Source organism: Uloborus diversus, unplaced genomic scaffold (genome assembly GCF_026930045.1).
Source record: "Uloborus diversus isolate 005 unplaced genomic scaffold, Udiv.v.3.1 scaffold_538, whole genome shotgun sequence".
NCBI classification, from domain to species: Eukaryota; Metazoa; Arthropoda; class Arachnida; order Araneae; family Uloboridae; genus Uloborus; species Uloborus diversus.
This window is the reverse complement of record NW_026558723.1, coordinates 105,385-128,223: the sequence shown is the minus strand read 5'-3', so window position 1 is coordinate 128,223 and position 22,839 is coordinate 105,385. Positions and strand designations below refer to the sequence as shown.

General features: G+C 36.4%; 1 protein-coding gene across 1 annotated transcript in view; it reads left to right on the top strand.

Moving 5' to 3' along the window:
* Positions 1-2,881: 2,881 nt before the first annotated feature.
* The window catches only part of LOC129233576 (prostatic acid phosphatase-like), a 39,618-nt gene continuing 19,660 nt past the window's right edge, over positions 2,882-22,839 (top strand). Inside the window, exons 1-4 of the mRNA XM_054867586.1 lie at positions 2,882-2,971; positions 6,449-6,538; positions 9,160-9,280; positions 14,586-14,677. Coding sequence (XP_054723561.1) covers positions 6,482-6,538; positions 9,160-9,280; positions 14,586-14,677 — 270 coding nt within the window. The 5' untranslated portion in view covers positions 2,882-2,971; positions 6,449-6,481. The remainder of the gene's footprint in view (positions 2,972-6,448; positions 6,539-9,159; positions 9,281-14,585; positions 14,678-22,839) is intronic.

Sequence of the window (22,839 nt, the reverse complement as noted above, 5' to 3'; positions counted from 1 at the left end):
ATTATTTTTTTTTTTATTATTTTTTTTTTATATAATTATTATAAGTAAAGCTCTAAGTCTCTCTTTCTGGATTGTCTGTGACGCGCATAGCGAATAGACCGCTCGGCCGATTTTCATGAAATTCGGCACAAAGTTAGTTTGTAGCATGGAGGTGTGCACCTTGAAGCGATTTTTATAGTAAAATTCGATTTTTGTTCCTTTCCTATTCCAATTTTAAGAACAAAATTATCATAAGATGGGACGAGTAAATTACGAAATTATCATGACGTGGAATGGGGAGAGCGAATGAACATAGCCAATTGGAGAGAAATTCGTCATCTATTATTTGTAAATATACAGGCGAACCCAATGACTTTTTAATTTTCAACTAAGGGCAAAGCCCGTGCGGGTACCACTAGTTACTAATAATAAAGCTGAAAGTCTCTCTGTCTGGATGTCTGGATCTCTATGACACGCATAGCGCGCAGACCGTTCGGCCGATTTTCATGAAATTTGGCACAGAATTAGTTTGTAGCATGGGGGTGTCCACCTCTAAGCGATTTTTCGAAAAATTGATTTTGTTCTTTTTCTATTCCAATTTTAAGATCATTTTTCCGAGTAAAATTATCATAAGATGGACAAGTTAATTACCAAGTTATCACAACGTGGAACCGTAACATGGGCAAGCCAATTGGCGAGAAATTCACCATACATTATTTATAAATATACAGGCGAACAAAAGACCTTTTAATTTTCTACTACGGGCAAAGTCGTGCGGGTACCACTAGTAATAAATAAAATTTAAAAATAAATAAATAAATAAACAATAGATAGAGACTAAAGCAAATGAAAGAGAGACTAAAATAAAATAAGAGTGCAAAATAAATACGGAGTAAGCAACAGTTTCACCAAAACTTTGTTTTAAAATAAGAGCGCCTACATACTCAATGACAGAAAAATGAGTTTGTCCATTGGTTAGACATGTTCATTAATTGGGTTGTCGCAGCACTTTTCATTTAAATTTACAGAAATACCTGAAGCAAAGCCATATAAGTGTTCTTCCCCTCCCCTCCTCCTTTTTTTGTTTTTTTTTTTGAGCAATCACGATTGCTAATTGTTTTCATTTGACCGTCCTTGATGTTGTGGTTCCTTTTTCAACCCCAGAATCCTCTGCAGGCGCGGCTCCTGTGGTCCTGAGCACTGTCCCCCGGTAGCCGCTGATCCTGGTCGGTGGCGTCCATGTCCTATACACACGTACGCTCATACACATACACACTCACACACACGCCAACGTACATGCACACAGGTCTACGCTCACACACAAGCCTGCACATACACAACTATACACACATAACCGCCCAAGAGGAGGGATAGGAGCCGTTTCTAGAAATAATATGTCCAATGAGTAAGGTCCTGTTGCAACTTGTGATTGCGAAAAACATAATTTAAATTCAAAATTTTAAAATTCAAATTAATTTTCTTTTTTTTTTAAAACAATTTCATGTATCAATAAAAGAGTATTCAAATGCTACAGATTTAACGTAATTATAAATTTCTGAAAATGATGCTGGTCCAATCAATGAATACAATGAAGCGTGCATCAGCTGTGCAAGAATTTTTTACTTTAGAAAGTTGTTAGGAGTAGTTAGTGAATAAACATATTATAAGTTCCCTCCTTCGGGAGGTGAACTATACGTGGGAAGGGGGAAGAGAGCCAATTTTTTGGGTTCTTCGATTATATCTCAAACGACGAGAAAAATGTGTTCCAAATAAAAATGAAAGTTAACTAAAGTTACTACGAAATTGCTGTCATACATATTTGCCTGATTTTCATCGGTTTTATACGTTATAAAAAATTGAAAATTTTCGGAGAGTGGGGGGACTTGTCCTTTTTTTTATTTTTATTTTGTCTCTGCGTCCCTGAGCCAAATCACTCAAACTCAAGTGATCACAGGCACTCAAGTGATCTGTGATAAAGTATTTATTTTCTAGCCACACTACCCAACAAAATATTTTCCCAAGTAGAGTTTTAAAAATGACCAAAGAGTGAAGAAGAATGACTAATTAAAAAATAATAGTTTAATGACTTAGAGCAGGGGTACCCAAAGTGGGTGCCACTGCACCATAGAGTGCAGCAGAGAGAGAGAGAGAGTGGAGGGTGCCGCAAGGCATCTATGGTATCAATATAGATGGACTAGGGTGCCGTCAGAATGTTCTGATTTTTCAAAGGGTGCCGCGAATGGAAAAAATTTGGGAACCCCCGTATTAGAGGAATGAGACTGAAAAAAAATATTTTGCGAAATGATTTTTCCGAAACATAGTTAACCTTAGCAGATAAAACTCTTCATGATCTTGTAAAAATTTATTTTAAGCTGATAAGTGAAATTCGGCAAAAAGGCATAAAGGCAAATTATACGACAACTCCACTTTCTAACTTCGATTCTTTTTTATTCGCAACTCCAATAAACTACGAGCGGAGCTGCAGCCACTGTCTAATGGCGGATGAAAAAGGTAAAACAAACAAATACCGTAACTTATAACTTGCTTTGATGCTTAGTGAATGACAGTAATTTTTCATCGTGTTTGCGGGAAGCTTTCTTTTCTATTCTTTTGAAATTACATTACACCACAAACTGTCTGAAGCCTGTAATTTACCCCAAAGAAAACACGTGGAATAGAATGTTTTACCTTTTTCTTTAGTATTATTAATCACCACAAGGTAGCGTATTCAAGCTCTGGAGTTGCGAATTGCGAGTATCATTTTGCCTAGTTTTAAACTACAGACCGCAGCAGAGTGAATAAGAACTTTTCATTGCTTTTTCTTCTTCACTTTTTTCTTTCTTTTTGTTAATAACACTGTATGTTTTATTTTACCAGAGATTTTAATATATTTTAGTATTTTGGATACAGTCCTATCTGTCCGAAGCTGGGAAAACAGATAAGAAAGATTCTGAAGTCTGACGCTGCCAAACAATATATTGCACAAGATGAGGTAATGTTTTTTTTTTCACCTTTCATGTTATTGCTCGTCAATTCAGCGCATGTAGAGGTCGGGGGTGAAGTTGAATAGTGAGACTCATATTAGGGTGGTTCATTAATACATGTAAAAAAAAGGCTTATCCTAGATACCAGGACATCCCTCAATATTTTTACACTTGTGGATAAAATTAAAAAAAAAAAAAGAACAGGAAGAATTTTAGCTTCTTATTTCAACTGAAAGAGGGTGCTCAACCCCCTCCCCCAAACTTCCAATGTATTGGGAGGGAGGTTTAAAAATACATTGAACTGAAAAAACAATGCTACATATTTTTTTTTTTCTTTCCAATGGGGCTGTATAACTAGAGGCGTCTGGGCCAAAATTAGACCTAGTGCGCTCCCCAACATTTCATCAGTCTTTCGTGTGTCACCATTAAGGTGCTGATGCATGACAAAGTAGTAGTTTTTTGACGCCCAGTTTCCACCAGGTGAAGGCACCTGGGCTCTCATTTGATGCGAAATTGCACTAGGAATTTAATTTAGCCGAGGGATATTCTAAGCCAAACGAATACCCAAGGGATATTTTACATGCCGCATAATAAAAAAATTTCTAAATTTTTGGCATTTTTTATGCTACGGCTAATTTTAAATGAAGAGGTCATTGAGCACCCTCTTAAAATTTGAGCAAGAAGCTAAAACTTTTACAGCATAATACTATTAGTAAGTCTAAAAAAAATAGGAGGTGTCCTCAACTCTAGCTGAAAAAAAGTTTTTTTGAACCTCCCTAGGCTCATATGCAGCATTTATATAGGGTGAATACGCAAATAAAGCTATGTAGACCAACAAGGCCAAACCCCATTTTCCATGCAGGATACAAAATTTCACTTGATAATTATTTTATCGGTCTCAGAGAGTCTAACTGACAAAGCGTTATCAAGAAGCAGTTTGCTATCAACAGGTAGTGCGGCCCAACAGTTTTTACAAAAGAGTCTTGTCAAAATTTCCTGTTCATATTTTAGTGTAAATTTTGTATGGTCATGATTCACTGTAGTTTAATAGCAGAAAAAATGTATTAACTGTTCGAGAAAGCTTAATTTATGTAGTTGACGAATTCAAGGAGAAAAATATCGCTGTGTATCTTCATTTTTTCCTGTCATTTGATAACCTTAGAAAAGTGGACTAACCCAATCATCCCCTGATTTCAAAATTTCTGTGCGCGCTCCGTGCACAGAAATTTTGAAGCCCGTCACAAATGACTTTTCCGCCCCCCCCCCTCCATATTGTTTACCCCTACGTCCCTTCATGAATGAGAGGTGAACTCTTATTTTAAAAAATCCCGGGACAACAGGTGTCCCCCCCCCCACTCCCTCGTCACGCTGAACCTAATAAAGCCATAATGGGGTCGTTTCCAGAATTTTAAAAGGATTTTTTTCTGAAAGCACATGCTTAAAAACATAAGATCTGATCATTTTTTAAATAATTTGTTTAAGTTTAATATTTTTTAGAAATTACTTAACTAGGTGCGCTTTTATTGTTTACGCTTTTGCCGATGACATCACAAATAATGAAATGCCATTCACAGAACAATATTGTTACAAATCCTGTAAATAGTAATTATTGTAGTAACGTAACCTGTAAATAGTTTCCCGTAATGAATATACAACCCCTTAACATTCGGCCGAAGTATACAATCCCCCTATTCTTTTTTTTCTTATTTCATTCACTGATTTTATCAATGAAAGTGTAGTTGTAGAACGTTCTAGCATTTTCTGGAATCTTTGAGATTTCTTTTCGGTGTGTATATATAAGCCGTTAGCGATGGATAAAAAGTTTAGTTTCGATTGAGAATTTGTGCTGCGAGTGGATTAGCTCTGTTTATCGCGAGGCATTTCGCTGTGTTGTTTTCGTATTTGGAAGTAAATACGTGTGTAAACGTTGAGTTTACGGTGTTGTGTGATAATTGCTTAATTGCTGATGAATAATTTAGCAGTTGTTGACGATATTTCCTGTACATAGTGTAAATAAATTTCCTGTGTTTTTTATCAAGAACTGTGTCATCCTTTCAAGAAAGTTGGAAGTCTCACCGAATCCGTTACAATATATTTAATTCGCATTTTTACTCACGTGTACTGGCAACAATAGGGTTGATAGCAAGCGTAGAGCGCAATTTTAATTCGCTGCTTGATTATCATAACGTGGAAACGCAATAGAAAGATGCGCCAAAGTGCATCATTTGTGACGTCATCAAGACCACGCCTTGTTTGAAAAATCGGACTTTAAAAAAAAAAAAATTAAAAAACAACTGTTGGGAAAATGAAAGTGTTTTCTGGGTCCATGTTATTATTTTTGCTTATTCTATCAATTTCAGTTACTAAAAGTAGTACTTTTCACTGAAGGAAACAACGAAGAATTGGGTGGAGGATATACTGCTGTGCTAAGCACAAAAGTCGTATCTGCACTTTTTGTCAAAATTGAGTTATTGTCACCAGGTGGTTCAATACATGGCGTCACCACATATTTTACCCAAGTACATTGTTTTATGGTCATTTGTTAGTGGAAAATATTTTTTTCAAAAATTCTGAAAACATTTCATCTGAATCAAATACAGGGAGGTACACAACTTTAAAGGGTAATTTCTCATTTTGAACTCAGCTGCAGACACCGCTTTTGAGTTTAGCACGGTAGTATACTCCTCTGATGCATGTGCTGCACACAATGTGCAAAAACAGTGCGTAAGAGTGACCAAAAAACACTCCTATATTTCAAAACGCCTTATCAGTGCTCTGAATGTGACGATTGATGTTCCTGTTTTCCAATGGGGTAAATATAAAATTTTGGTAATGTTTTGAGTTTATCAAAGGTTGTTTTATACGTTTTTATATTGACAAATTAAGAACTTTTCAATTTACTTTTTTTTTTAGTTTAATCGTACCTTTTGGCGTCTTTTTTTTTTTTTTTTTCCAGAAGTGGCTCTCGGGTGGGGACTCGTGTTCCTAATAAGGCCAATTTGCCATTTTTGTTCAGCTAACAAACATAGTTTAAAATTAAATTTTCACACGGAATGATTTTTTTTTCTAATTTTTTTATGAGTTATTTGATGAATAAACAAAATTTGAAGCCAATTGAGTCGTATGAAATGGAAGAAATATTAGACCTCGAACCTCGAACTTTAGATTTTCCTTATTTGGCACACTTTCTTTATACATATATAAGGTACGCATACAAGTTAATACATAAAACTTATTATATACACATGTATTTAATGTATATTCGCGTACAAGTTTAATAAATTTTACATAAAAATAATTTCAACTGTTTAGCTATTTTTACAACAATTTTTTAGTGGTATTTCAGCTAACATTCTCCTTTTTTCTCGTAATCACCTGTGTTTGCACCATTCCTTAATGAATGCATATTCGAACTCAGATCTAACAATATTTGTGTTATTGTAACGAAATTTGTATTGATATTTCTCTGTTCTTGCTTTTTATAGTTTCTTTACTCCTATTGGTCAAATCATAGTGGGATGGAACTGAATAATTGGAATGATGTGGCCCGTTTATATGACGTAGTGAGCCGCGAGGTAGGTTTTGTTTTCTTCACCGATATATTTACGTATATATATATATATATATATATATATATATATATATATATATATATATATATTCACTCTTTTCAATAGATTTGGCAGTAAACAGTCAATTAGCAAACTAATTCAAAGCTCTAAACTTAAGTCGGGATCAGAGCCAAGCAAACAAATAAACAAACAATAAATTTAAATACAGTAGAGCAGCCTCGTTTATCCGGCTCCCGTTTATTTGGAACTATGGTATATCCGAATAAATTTTTTAGAGTTTATTAAAAGTTTTATATAGCCATTAATAGTCATTTTAAATGATGGGAGCTGAACTGTAAGTTTGCCAAACATTCGCTTTTTATTTTGATTAAATTCCAACTTCTACATAGGTTGTAAAATAAATTATCGTAATCTAACGAACAACATGACGTATTTGAAACGTCAGTCCGACACTACTACAGTAGGGTGGTTCAAAAAAACTTTTTTTCAGCTAGAGTTAAGGACACCCCTTATTTTTTTAGACTTACTATTAGTATTATGCTGTAAAAATTTTAGCTTCTTGTGCAAATTTTAAGAGGGCGCTCAATGACCCTTCAATTTAACATTAGCCGTAGCGTAGAAAATGTCAAATTTAGAAGAATTTAATTTTCCCAGCTTTTTTTTTGTAAATAATTATTTTATTGCAATGTATGTGCACATTACTAGTGTACATTATAATATATAGCATTGTTTTTTTAGTCCAATGTATTTTTTAACCCCTCTCCCCATATTGATGAAATTTAGGGGAGGGGGTTGAGCACCCTCTTTCAGTTGAAATAGGTAGCTAAAACTCTTCCAGTATATTGCTATCCGCAAGTCTAAAAATATTGAGGGATGTCCCGTTATATAGGAGAAACTTTTTTTTTACATGTATTTTTGAACCACCCTAGTGTACACATTTGTCTAGTTGCATATTTTTTGAATATTTTATAACCATTTATGATATTCAGATTCACTTTATGTCTCTTCTATCCCAATACTGACCAGAAAACCAGTATTATTATGAAAAAAAAATAAATAGGTAGCAACCGAAAAAAACGTAGTAGAACATGTTTTTCGACGCTTAAATTTTTTGCCCTCGTGTCCCCGTTATCGAAATATGACGTCTTAAAGTCTGTTAAAATTTTTAGAAAAGTCGCCAAATTTAGCGGGTCTCGGGGAATAACAGAAGACATCCTTCACACACCTTGCAGAAAGGGCCGACGAGAGGTCATTTTATTGTCAACCTAGTCGGTAACTAAGGGCCCGGCCCTTGGAGGGACACGTCTCAGAATCGGAGTGGCATAAATATTGCAAGTAATTATTAAGCGGGTTAAGCGAAGACCAAACTGACAAGAGCCAGAGTCTTGACTCTCGACGACCCTGCTAGCAGATGGATATCCTATCACATGCAGACGGTAAAACCAATTGATATCTTCAATTTCTCGCCAAGTCTTTGAATATAGTGCTTGTCTTAAAATTTCAACTGATTTTAAGGCTTTATATCTTGACTAGTGGTACCCGCACGGCTTTGCCCGTAGTAGAAAATTAAAAGGTCTTTTGGTTCGCCTGTATATTTACAAATGATGTATGGTGAATTTCTCGCCAATTGGCTTGTGCCCATGTTACGGTTCCACGTTATGATAACTTGGTAATTTACTCGACCATCTTATGATAATTTTTCTCGGGAAAATGTTCTTTATAAATTGGAATAGAAAAAGAACAAAATCGAATTTTCGAAAAATCAACTAGAGGTGCACACCCCCATGCTACAAACCAATTCTGTGCCAAATTTCACGAAAATCGGCCGAACAGTCTAGGCGCTATGAGCGTCATAGAGATCCTGACAGACAGAGATCCGGACAGAGAGACTTTCAGCTTTATTATTAGTAAAAGATAACGGCGGCAGGAGGGCAAATAATTTTTACGCCAAAAAATGTCTCAATTAACTTTTTGGATTTCTACCTATTTAATTTTGTTCGTTATTACAACTATTCGTGTAGTTCCCTAGTGAGGTTTTTTTTTATGTTCACATTTTAAAGTTGATACGAATGGCTCAAAAAAGGTTGTTAGATCAACTCATATTTATAATAGCCATAATTTGGACAGACTAAAAGTAACCATAAAATGCATTTCAGTTTATGTTTGGTCTGTGGAATATGATGTAGGAATTTTTAGTTGATTTTTCTTTCCTTGTATTTTTCTTTTTTCTTTTCTTTCTTTCTTTTTTTTTTTTTTTACTAGGAAAAATGTGTGGAATATGATGTAGAAATTTTAAGTTGATTTCTTTTTATTTGTAATTTTTTTTCTTTTTTTTATACAGTAAAACCTCGCTAGAACGATATTTTGGGGACCAAAGAAATATATTGTTGTAGAGGGATATATTGTTATATCGAGGGCCTATATATTTTGATAATACAATAGGTTTTTTTTTTAATTAAATGTTATAAGGAAAAATGTGTGGAACATGATGTAGGAATTTTAAGCTGATTTCTCTTTATTTATATTTTTTTTTCTTTTTTCACTAGGAAAAATGTGTGGAACATGACTTAGGAATTTTTACTTGATTTTTCTTTATCTGTATTTTTTTTTCTTTTCTTTACCAGGCAAAATGTGACTTGTATGTGCCCTCATGGGCGAAGGCGTACTGGAAAGAAATGGAAAGAATCGCAAGTGCTGCATATAAATTCAATTTCGATACTAAATTCAGTATCAAAGCTAAAGTTGGTATGGCTCAATTCTGCTATTTAATTCAGTTCAGCGTGAAAAATATTTTTCAGTCCAATACCCGAGCTTCGATCAGTTAGAAATGTAAACTCCAGTATAATTTATTCAGTCGAAAATGAGAAATCACGAGAAAATGCTGTTACGTGTACTGCCGTGTGCACGTAGAGGGCAGTAACAGCAAATTTTTCTTTTTTTTTTGAGCAATCACGATTGCTTATTGTTCTCATTTGACTGTTTTTGGCGTTACGCTAATTTTTCTCACCGCCACCCTCCGCACCATCACCGTGGACCGGCTGGCTCCTCACGATGCTGCTCCTATAGCGAAAGCCGTCTCCAGGTTGCATCCATGTCCTACACACATGCGCATACATACACAACTACATACACACACGCGCGCACACACACACACACACACACACACACACACACACACACAAACACATACACACACAACTACACACACACGCGCGCACATACACACACACACACACACACACAAACACATACACACACAAACACATACACACACATACACACATATAAACACTTACACACACGCATACATACAGACACATACATACACACACACATACACAACTACCCACACATTCATGCATGCACACAGACACAAACACATATGCCTACACACACATACACACACAAACACATACACACACATACACACATACAAACACTTACACACACGCATACATACAGACACATACAAACACTTACACACACGCATACATACAGACACATACATACACACACACATACACAACTACCCACACATTCATGCATGCACACAGACACAAACACATATGCCTACACACACATACACATACCCCCCCACACACATTCATCCACACACATACACATAACCCGTACACACAAACAAACACGCCTACATACACACACTTGTGATTGCGAAAAACATAATTTGAATTCAAGATGTCAAAATTCAAATTAATTTTTTTTTTTTTTTTTTGCATTTTTATAATCACTTGCACATTAGCCCAAGCTTGCTTATTTGTTTCCGCTGAAAAAAAAGGAGCGAAAAAACGTCTAATGGGGTCGTTTCTGAAATTTTAAAAGTATTTTTTTCTGAAAGAGCATGCTTAAGAACATAGGATCTGACAATTTTTTGATAAATTTGTTTACGTTTAATATTTTTTAAAAATTACTTAAATCGGAGCGCTTTCATTGTTTTCGGCTTCTGCTGATGACATCACAAATGATGAAACGCCATTCAGTGTTGCCATTCACAGTACAAAATATTTAATTCGCATCTTTACTCACGTGTACTGGCAACGAAAGGGTTGATAGCAAGCGTAGAGCGCAATATTTAATTCGCTGCTTGATTATCATAACATGGAAACGTAGTAAAAAGATGCGGCGAAGTGCATCATTTGTGACGTCATCAAGACCACGCCTTGTTTGGAAAATCGGACGTTCAGAAGAATTAATTAAAGAAAGAATTAATTTAAAAAAAAAACTGTTGGGAAAATGAAAGTATTTTCTGGGTCCATGTTATTTTTTGAGCAATCACGATTGCTTATTGTTCTCACTTGACTGTTTTTGGCGTCTTTTGATTCCCCCCCCCCTTGCCACCCTCCGCACCATCACCGTCTACGGGCTCCTCACGATGCTGCACCTCTAGCGAAAGCCGTCTGCAGGTTGCATCCATGTCCTACACACACGCACGCACGCACACACAAACACATACACACACACCTATACACACATACACAGACACATACACACACGTAGACACACGCATACATACAGACACCCACACATACACACACAAAAACATACACACACACATACACACAACTACCCACACATTCATGCCTGCACACAGACACAAACACATATGCCTACACACATACACATACCCCCCCACACACACGCAAACACTCATACACACAACTACCAACACTCATGCCTGCACACAGACACAAACACACATGCCTACACACACATACACATAACCCCTACACACAAACACACACGCATACATACACACACCTACACACACTCCTACACACATGCCTACATACACGCACACACGAACGCCTACACGCACACGCGCGTACACAACACTCACTCACACACATGCATACATACACTCACACACGCACCCACACACATGCGCCTATACAAACACACACGCGCATACATACGCTCGTGATTGCGAAAAACATAATTTGAATTCAAGATGTCAAAATTCAATTGTTTTTTTTTTTTTTTCTCTCATTCTATCCATTTTAATGACTAAAAGTAGTACTTTTGACTGAAGGAAACGACACCATTCCAACATTTCCCTTTTGTTAGCATTGAATCCAACACGTATTCCGTGTGAAGGTAAAGGGCAGTAACTGCAAATTTTTCATTTTTCATTTTTTTGCATTTTTGTCATCTATTTTACGTTATTTTTACTGCACAAACTCGCTTATTTGGTTTCCCCTGAAAGAACGGCGCGAAAAAAACGTCTAATTCCAACATTTTTGTTATAATTACCATTGAATCCAACACGCATTTCTTCAAATATCTCGAAAACTCATTTCTGCAGATACTGCCGTTTACCTGCACACGGCAGAGTACATTACTGCAAATTCTCAAACAACTGCATCAACGCAACAATTACATTTATAAAAATATTTTTCATAAATATCTTTTCCCTGACTGTCGTCGATAGTTTATTATTGTTACAATCAGTGGGCCTGGGGCCTCATACTCCTAAGGGGCATCAAATTACTTAAAGAGTTATGTATAGCATTACAACCAGGGGCGGATACAGACTGCCATTTTAAGGGGGTCATGCTGAAGAATCCCCCCCCGGAACGAACATACGGTTTCTGGGTATAAAAATTTTTTGAAACTGCTTGGGTGTCAATACAAGCACCACTTAATAGAGCATAAACGTTATAAATTGATTTCATAAGCAATGAAAAGATGTAGTATTTCAAATATTTATGTCCTTTCCAAAGTAGTTAATAAATTTAAAAGACAATTGAAATATTTTACATCTTATTCATAAAGCGTTGAACACACCGTAGACGGATACTATTGTCGACGGTTTAGGGGGGGGGGGGGTCATGACCCCCATGACCCTCCCCTTGTATCCGCCACTGATTACAACTATGAAACAAAATACATTCATTTTTAAAGTAATAATTAAAAAATATTGACTTTTTAGAAGAGAATTTTCTTAAGGGAGAATTTTTATTAATTCTGCCAGTAGAGAGTTTACCATGTCACAATCATGAGGTGCCCTGAAGGGGACTTATGAATTCACATGATAAATGATTCACTTAGTTCTACGATTGACAAAAGCGCCCCCAAAAATGCATGCGGATTAGGTTATAGAGCATTCAGGGGGCCTCGAAATTAAATGGCCTAGGGCCTCACTTTCAGTTAGTCGGGCCCTGGAAACTAGCAATATCCCATGGCACAAGTGTCCCAAGGTACAACTCTCCCCTACCTCTGATAGAGTACATGATGAAATTTAAACTGCGTATTTTTACTTCCTTTTACAAAAAAGGAAGTATTGTATTCGCGAAAAAAAATTTCACTCAAAAATCGCCCTTAATTTCCATTTTGCTCACCCCCAAATGAATGTTGAGTTTTTTTTTTTTTCGACCTGACCACATGTACCTAAGAACGCATAGACGCCCGAAATATCCATTTTGGAGTTTCCCGAGTTAATTACAACGAGTTTTCTCGTGATGTCTGTATGTACGTATGTATGTATGTGCGTATGTGTGTATGTGCATATGTATGTCGCATAACTCAAGAACGGTATGTCCTAGAAAGTTGAAATTTGGTACGTAGACGCCTAGTGGAGTCTAGTTGTGCACCTCCCCTTTTGGTTGCATTCGGCTGTTTCTAAAGGGGTCTTTTGCCCTTTTATGGGTGAAAATCATTGTTAATTTCGATGCAAACTCAAGTGGTGTTATAATTTGGCGGACATTTGGCAATATATCGCCAGTCTTTTGGTCGCCAAGTTTGTCGCCAACTTGGCGACAAATTTGGCGATTTTTTTGAGCAATCACGATTGCTTATTGCTTTCATTTGACTGTCTTTGGCGTGCTATCATTTTATTTTCCCACCTCTCCAACCACTGCAGCATCACCTTCGACCGGCTCCTCACGATGCTGCTCCTATAGCGAAAGCCGTCTCCAGGTTGCATCCATGTCCTACACACACGCGCATACATACACAACTACACACACACACGCACACATACACACACAAACACATATACACATGCATACATACAGACACCTACACAAACACGTACACACACATACACAAACACGTACACACAACTACCCACACATACACACACGCACACATACACACACAAACACATATACACATGCATACATACAGACACCTACACAAACACATATACACATGCATACATACAGACACCTACACAAACACATACACACACATACACAAACACGTACACACAACTACCCACACATTCATGCCTGCACACAGACACAAAAACATATGCCTACACACACATACACATACCCCGCCTCCACACACACACGCACACATACACACACAAACACATATACACACGCATACATACAGACACCTACACAAACACGTACACACACATACACAAACACGTACACACAACTACACACACATTCATGCCTGCACACAGACACAAACACATATGCCTACACACATTCACATACCCCGCCTCCACACACAAAAACACTCATACACACAACTACCCACACACTCATGCCTGCACACAGACACAAACACACATGCCTACACCCACATACACATACCCCCCACACACAAACACGCATGCCTACACCCACATACACATACCCCCCACACACAAACACACACGCCTACATACACACACTCGTGATTGCGAAAAACATAATTTGAATTCAAAATGACAAAATTCAAATTAAGTTTTTTTTTAATTTGGTTTCAATGTGGCCATTGTTGGTGATATTTAGAGAGTTATCTCTTGAATCACATTAAAATTGCAATGATGGGGAAATAACATTAAATTGGTGTAAAAAGAAGTCATGTGATGCACAATCAGCTCGTTTATTTTCGATCCATACAAAGATGGCGCAAGAAGTTTACAAACTAGTTCAAACTTGCACTTTTACTGAAAGCGCTTTAGTTTTTGATATTCCTTTTCCTACTTCTTATTGCTGGGAAGAAAAACCAATGTCATTACAACAGTTAGAATCCGTTTTTCATTGATTTTCATTTTCCTTAATTGTTGTTCAAACTTTTCATTTGTTTGTCATAGGACCACTCATCGATTTAATGGTGGATAGAATGCGAGCGAAAACCATGGAAGATGATCCTAACCCCGATGTAAAACTCCACGTTTATGTAACGGTAAGATATCAGTTTCGTTTATTTAGAGTTTCGAGTAATTTTTCTTGCAACTCTTTCAGTTAGAATTTTTTGAGAAAGTGCAATATATCTCACCCCTGAAACAGAAGTGACGCGTCTTAAAATTTTGAAAGAAGCAGCACATTGGTAATTCAATGCTATTGGGGAAAATTGGACTCATCGAAACACCACTCATTTTTTATTTTTATTTATTTTTTATTTATTTATTTATTTATTTATTTATTGTGTATGATGGGAAAATTAAAGGACAGAGGTTGAAACACATTTGACAAAGACCAATATAAACATCTAAAAGGATTCAGGACTTTTTAACATCAAAAAGCCCATCTTTAGAAGAAAATATATGTTAATTATCCTTATACTTTTCTAAACAGTTTGGTACCAAACTTTTAATAATCATTAAAATACTTCTGAATTAATTAATAAAATAGTAGGGACTGTTTACATTGGGGAGCATTCTGAGTTCGAACTTTAGAAGCGTTTTTCTCAAAACGTATAATTTCTGATCACTTGCATAATCTTTGAACAATTTATTTTTCTACTGCTCTGAAATTTTGTGCACATATTTTGTGGGAACTATTTTAGGACTTATACCTCAATTTAACTAAAACTAGTAGAAAAATATTTTTTTAAGGACAGGTAAATATTTATTACTTTATGAGCTGAAATAAAATATGTATAGCATCTTACTGTGACACTTGGCTGTAATTTAAGCCAATTTTGGAAAACATAGGCCCATTATTTAAGTCAGAATCATGCGCGGTGAAAGTATTAACTTTTCGCGATTTGGTGGAAAATCAAATTGCGTTTTACATCATAGTCTTAACTATAGTAAAACCTGTAAAGTTGACCACCCTTGTAACTTGATTACTTGTCTATGTTGATCACTAATATACACCAAATTTGACTGAGAATCATATAACAAACCCTTTGTAAATTGACCACCTGTCGAATTTGACCACTGAAGTACCCTTACATAGAAGTTTGGTAAGACCCCATTTGGAGTATGTTGTTCAGTTTTGGTCTCCTTATCTTAAGAAAAATATTAATGTATTGGAAAGGGTTCAAAGGCGGACTACAAGGCTAATAAATGGACTTTCCCACTTAGATTATGATTCCAGGCTTAGACGGCTAAAAATGTACAGTCTTGAGCAAAGAAGAGACCGAGGGGACATGATTCAGTTGTTTAAATTTATTAAAATGAAAGATGTTACGGGGCTGAAGTTTAGCACTGAAAACAGGACAAGGGGTCATTGTTTTAAGCTGTTTAAATCTCAGGCTAACATGGATATTAGGAAAAATTATTATTTTAGCAGGGTAGTGGAACCTTGGAACAGCTTACCGGAAGAGGTGGTAATGAGCGAGGGAGTAGATAGTTTTAAGAGGGCCATTGATCTTCACTGGGGATTGTAAATTGACTAGGACCAGTCTAGCTGGGCCCAGAGCCTGTTGCTGGTCGTCACTTTTGTATTTGTATTTAAAATCAGTTTAAAGGTACTAAATTATGCATTGTATTTGTAGAAACAAAAAAAATCAACTTGCTAAAATTGTTCCTTAATTAGATAAAAATTTTTGAAAACAGAGCTGTTTTCGCATGCTCGTCAACGCCGGGAAAGTAGTGAGACCCCTTATTCCCGCCCTGTAGATTGAAAAGGGAAAAATAAATTTAAAATTCAAAAGGTTTCTAATGGTAAGTTCATTGAGAAAGTTCCACGGCTGATTCATAAAAATTTCGTTTACGAGACATTTCCAGAGCTGTGATATTTATGTAAGAGTCTGATTTACAATGCGCGCACGCCGGCCAGTAGTAGACCCGCCACTATAGTAGGCAGAAGGAGGAAAACAACTCAACATTCCTGAAGGGGCGTGGTCGTCCGCCATCTTGGAATTTTCTCGTAGTCTTTCACGGGGGTATTTTAGGATGACGTCACTAATTTCTTGTAGTCTTTTACGAGGGTATTTTAGGATGACGTCACACAATTTCTTGTAATATTTCATGGGGGTATGATGACGTCATCTATGACGTCACGCTTTTGGAAGGACGCCATCTTGTACTACGTCATAAGACATGTTGATTCATGTCTTAATTTTAATGACTTAATTAATGTAAATGCTAATTTTTAATTTATGCAAATTTTTTATTTTTTAATTGTTTAATTAATTTGTTTTCTTTAAATGGGTGATTAGCCTAATTAAATTTATTGAAATTATTCTGAAATATTAACGAGAGTAATATTCTAAAATGCTCTCCCTGGGATTTGAACCCAGAACCTTTCGCTCCCAACGAGGATGCGCTAACCAGTAGACCGGAGAAGGCAGTTACTAAGGAAGGATAATAAAGCTTTAAATGGATAACATTCAGTAGTGGCGCCATCTATCGGAGACTAGGGCCATGACAGAAAGCTTAACTGAAAGTGTGAACTTAATTGGGAAGATATGCTGGTGGCGCCATCTAGTGATAATGAATGATAAAACTGCTTAATTGTGAATCTAGTTTTTAAGAGTTGTTTTCGAAGGAACAAAAAAGGAATGTGGAAATATTATGGAAAATAAATGCTGGCGCCATCTATCGGATTATTTTTATGACTTTTTTGTGAATATGTATTTATTTTATTAATTTTTTTTCTTGAAATAAAAAATGTTTCTGGCGGGATTTGAACCTGAGACCCTAATGCATAAAGGAACCATAGATGATTGGCGCGCGCTTTACCAACCATGCTATGGCGACTTCGTTATGTGTACGTTATTTTATGAAAGACTTGAATGTTTTTTCTGTAAAACAAAAATTTAATGACGTCTGGTGTGTAGTTCCTACACGTTCTAACATGTTTTACGTCGAACAAAAGATTTTGCTACTTAAGCAACAGTTATATACGTCATCAATGACGTCAAAGAAAACTTGACCAATCAGAGATCATTTCAGCAAGCATATAAGATCTCCAGCTCACACCAGACATCAGTTTCCTTCGCACAGCGCTTGAGCTAAGATCTACATTTTTATTTCACGATGAACTCTAACAGTCTGAAACGAAAAAGTGAAGAACCGCAAAGAATAGCTAAATCTTCAAAAAATGAAGAAACTGGGATACCTTTCACGGAGAAAAACATACCGAAAGGATTGTTTCCCATGGGTGAGGATGTCTTCGTGTATGCAGCTACTTACAAGTCAACTGTTAGTCTTCATGTAAGGAAGTTTCAGAAACACGGGGAGAAGTTTTACCCTACGACCGAAGGCATAACTCTGCGCCCCTGGTGGATTCCCTACCTCCTTGGAAGAAAAGCTGTGCCCCAGACAGACAGAGAACTGCATACATTATTTGAACATGAGCTGACCATCGAGAGTTCCGATTTTGCGAAATTCAAGTTTACCCGTTTAGCACAAACAGAGAAATCGAACACCCGATCCCTAACACTGTCTGCAGAGCAGTGGGGGGAAATGATCCGCCAATACAATCCTATCTCCAATATTCTTCTAGACCATCGGTTTGCAGGAATGGAATTTTTTTCGGTTTACAGTTCGATCGCGGAAACACCTATAGCCAAGAACCCTCTACCTGAATCTCTAGATAGCGGATTAGGTTCCCAGTACCTTTTCAACGTGTTGGAATTCATCATATGCAGCATCATGAAAGAAAAAGGTCTCAAACAGCCCACAATGTTAGCTGAGGAATTGTGGGGGAACCGCATTGAGGATTTCAATTCGGTAGCCTTTACAATTGAAATAGAGGATATCGCAGAATCATTTCGAGAGAAGCTATGGGAAGAACAGCCCTTCCTGAACATGAAACCTGCAATGTATGTTACAGAATCCTTTTTGAAACAAGCTCAATTAAATAAAGTTTTAAGATCAGCCCGAGAGAAGCTATGCCCAGCAGATGCATTTGAATATTTTGAATAAAATTTTGTATTTATGTATAAAAATTATTTTGTAAATATGTAAGGAAAAAAAAAAGAAAGTTTATAAATATGTATTAAACAACTAGTTTCCAAATAAAATATCATTGCTTAGAATAAATTTGTGTTTTTATTGTCTTACAGTATTTTTACAAAATCATTTAGTAGATATTTAAAAATAAAATCCGTGAAGAACTCTAAGTTAGAAAATATATTTCAATTAAAACAATGCTTGTGAAAGAAAAAAAAAAAACAAAAATTTCATCATTACATTTATAAAGAAAAAAAAAGACATATTGGTAAATGCTTTAATTTTTCCCCCTCTGTGAGTCAAAACCAATGAAATTTAAAACAAGCATTGCTTATTTGAAGTCGCTCCCAGATTTGCATAAACATGTAGAGCGAACGATTGAACTGATATGACTCATACTGCGTCATATCAGGTTCCGCTCTATTGCGTAGGCTCTGTTTTAGACAAGAACGAACAGGATTTAAATCCCTGTGCAATATGACTGTGTTAGAGGGCGCTGATTGTTTCTTGTTGACGTCATGTCGTCCCGTTAATGGGATTGGTGAGCTTTCTGATGACGACATCGTATACGTCATAGTTTAGACCACATAAATACCACTTCTCGCAGTTGGCTATCTCAGTTGACGTTTTTTTTGAGCTACAGTTTGTTGGCTTTTTTGGTTGCACTCTGTAGCCCGTTTTTTTGTTGCATGCTCAATATGCCTTTAGGAAATAAGAGAAAACTGGATGAAGATTCTAGTAATGTAAGTAGATTTGTGTCATTCATTTTATTCTAGCTATAAGGATATTCAGGCGAGTTCATTAATTTATATTTTCTCTTTTCAGTATGCTGAAGAGTTACGGGATTCTGACGATGACGTAAGTATTTGAAAATTTCTAATTGTTCATGTATTTACTTTTATATGTTTTTTTTAGCTTTTATAATTTATACTTGAGTTTACTTGTTTTCTTAATCGAGTTTGTTTATTTTACAACTTATTTCTCTTTTACAGTTAATAGGAGAGCCAACTCAAGAGTTTTATGAAATTGATGACAACGATGTAAGAAGTTATATTTATTTAAACTTAATTATTATTATTTTTAATGTTTAACGGAGTTACTGAATGTTATGAAATTTTATTTTAGGTTATTGGAGCAGACACCCAGTCTTTTGCTGAAGCAACGGAAGTGTTTCATGAGCTTGAGTTGAGTAATCAAAATGGCTCTGGTTTTGAGGTACTTCTTTTTATGATTACTGTGGAATTAATTTACTGTATTTATAGCAATGCGCGTTTTTTCATAACTTTATATCTTTTTTTAAAATCTCTTATAGAATATCCCTGGTCCCTCTCATGCCGAACCCGAGCTTGATGAAAAAGAAACAGGTGACGTTCAAGACGTAAGTAAACTTTAAAGGCCTTTTTTTTTTTTTTTTTTTTTTTTTTACTAGCAAAATAAATTAAGAAATCTTATTTTGAACATTTCAGTAAAATGTTTTTTTTATTTTTATTTAGATGCAGGATGCCTTGCAAATTGAATTGCTTAGAGGGAGATGGAATGAAAAGTACAAGGCGAACCAGTTGACCTTTAGAGCTCGCGTGAGCTTGGAAAAGTTACCAGAGCGGCTACAAAATACGCCAATGGCTGCAGCAGTGAGTTCCGTTAGGGAGCTGTTTAGATCCCTACTTCGTAGAACAAACGAAGGACTGAGGCCAACGGATCTCATCCGGATATACATTCAGGCAGATGGCTTGGACAAGCCGATTTCGACAAGGCTGATGTCGGTATCAGAGCTCACTCTGGAAACTGTGATGGCTGCAATTTTAAAAGTTTTGCAGTCAAAGGATCAGATTGCCATTGATTCGGGTTTTTCAGCCGATGTTGTAACGATTCGGAGGGATGTGGGAGCCGGCCGTAGAAAAGTGATTAACACTGCTGTGGACCCGCACCGAAAGAAGTCGATCCTTGAAATACCATCGGATGATGAAGGATTATGTTGTGCCAAAGCAATTTTATACGCTTTGGCACATTTGGAAAAAAATGAGACGGCAATTAATGCCATGAAGGATCGCCGAAGATCCACACTGCTGAACAGAGCACGAGCTTTGCATGAAGCTGCGGGAGTCCGCAAAGGGCCTTGTACCTACAAAGAAGTGGCGCAATTTGAAGAGCATTTAAATGTCCAAATAGTTGTTATCGCCACAGAAAATATGCAGAAAGTAAGTATGACTTATTCAATGTATTGATAACAAGTATGAAATGATTTTTTTTTTTTTTTTTTTAGTTAACAACTCTATTTCTATTTAGATTTCCTACAAGGGCATTGAAAGGCCAAGACGGATAAATTTGTGGCTGCATGATGAACACTATGACGTCATTAAGAGCTTAAATGGATTTTATGGTACGCATTTCTATTGTGAGGAATGCGAAGTCTCTTATCATAGAAGAGAAGAGCATTGGTGTGCAAACTCCTGCCGCATTTGTTTGAGAAAAGGTTGTGTGTCTAACACACCACAGCGATGCGATGATTGTGACAGGCTGTGCCACTCCGAAGAATGCTATCTTGCCCACAAAAGTATATCTGGTAAACAACAGCTCTCAATATGTGATCTGGTAAGTTAAGCAATATAATCACGTATGTTTTATCCTTTTTTTATTGATTTTTTTTTCTTCTAATGTATTCTATTTTTCGTTACCAGATTTACCAATGCAAGGACTGCTGCAAAGTCATACACAGAAAAAAATGTCCAAAAGATCAACACCGTTGCGGTACTGTTAAGTGTCCTTCCTGCGATCAATTTGTTGTAGCCGCCGAACATCGATGTTATTTACGCAGGGTACCACAAAAGAAACAAAGCAAAAAACTTATTTTTTTCGACTTTGAGACTGACCAGACATCAGGGGAACATGTTGTGAACTTTGTTGTCGCGCAATATGCAGTGCAGACCGAATTAGAAACAGAACGAATTTTCAAAGGGTATTCTGCATGTGCACAATTTTGTTCATGGCTATTTTCGCCGGAGCATAAAGGTTACACAGCCATAGCTCATAACATGAAGGGGTAAGCTATTTTTTTTTTTTTTTTAATTCAAAAAGGTTCATAATAATGTAGTTATTTATTAATAATATTGTGTCTCCCTTTTGGTTTCAGCTTCGATGGCCAATTCATAATGGCATGGCTTCTGAAACAGGGGATTGCTCCTGAAGTAATTCCCAATGGATCCATGCTGATGTGTATCCATCATAAGGCAGTGGATGTCCGTGTCATTGACTCCCTCAATTTTCTACCAATGGCACTTTCCAAGCTACCTGGCTGCTTTGATATCCCTGAATTGAAAAAAGGCTATTTTCCACACCTGTTTAATACTAAAGAGAATCAGGAATATGTGGGGAAAATGCCGGATATATCCTTCTACAGTCCCGACTCAATGTCAACGCCTGCACGTGCTGCGTTTCTAACCTGGTACGATGAGCAGAAAAACAATACATTTAATTTTCAAGAAGAAATTCTTGCGTACTGCAGGTAACTCATTTTATTTTCAGATACTATTCTGCCAACTTTTTATATTATCGCTCCTTTTTCTAAATTATGTGTATTACATTACAGGTCTGATGTGGCCATATTACGAGAATGCTGCATGGAATTTCAGAAGCAGTTTATGGAAGTAGCAAAAATTGATCCATTCCAGTAAGTATAATACATTAAAATTTTTTAAATTAATTTTCAAAAGTCTTTTCTGTAATTGACGTTTTTTTCCCTCTTGAAAATGTTTCAGGTACATTACCATTGCATCGGCATGCATGGCCACTTTCCGTAGTCAGCACATACAGCCAGACACTATTGCCATGGTCCCTGTCCATGGCTATGTTAATAATACCAACTATAGCATCGATAGCATTCGATGGCTTGACTGGGTCGCTACAACGGAGGAGGTACATATTCAGCATGCGTTGAACGGGACAGGAGAAAAAACTATTTCTGGAATATCCGTGGATGGATATTGTGAAGAAACAAATACCGTATATCAATATCAGGTATGAACAAAATATCGAAAATATTAAGTAATTTTGATGATTTTATCATTAAAAAAATATTTATTATTAACTATATATATTTTCTTTAGGGATGCTTTTTTCATGGATGCGGTGTTTGTTATACGGCAGATACGAAGCATCCACTGAAGAATGTCACCATGAGTGAATTGCGGGAAAAAACTGATGCCACTATTCAGATACTTCA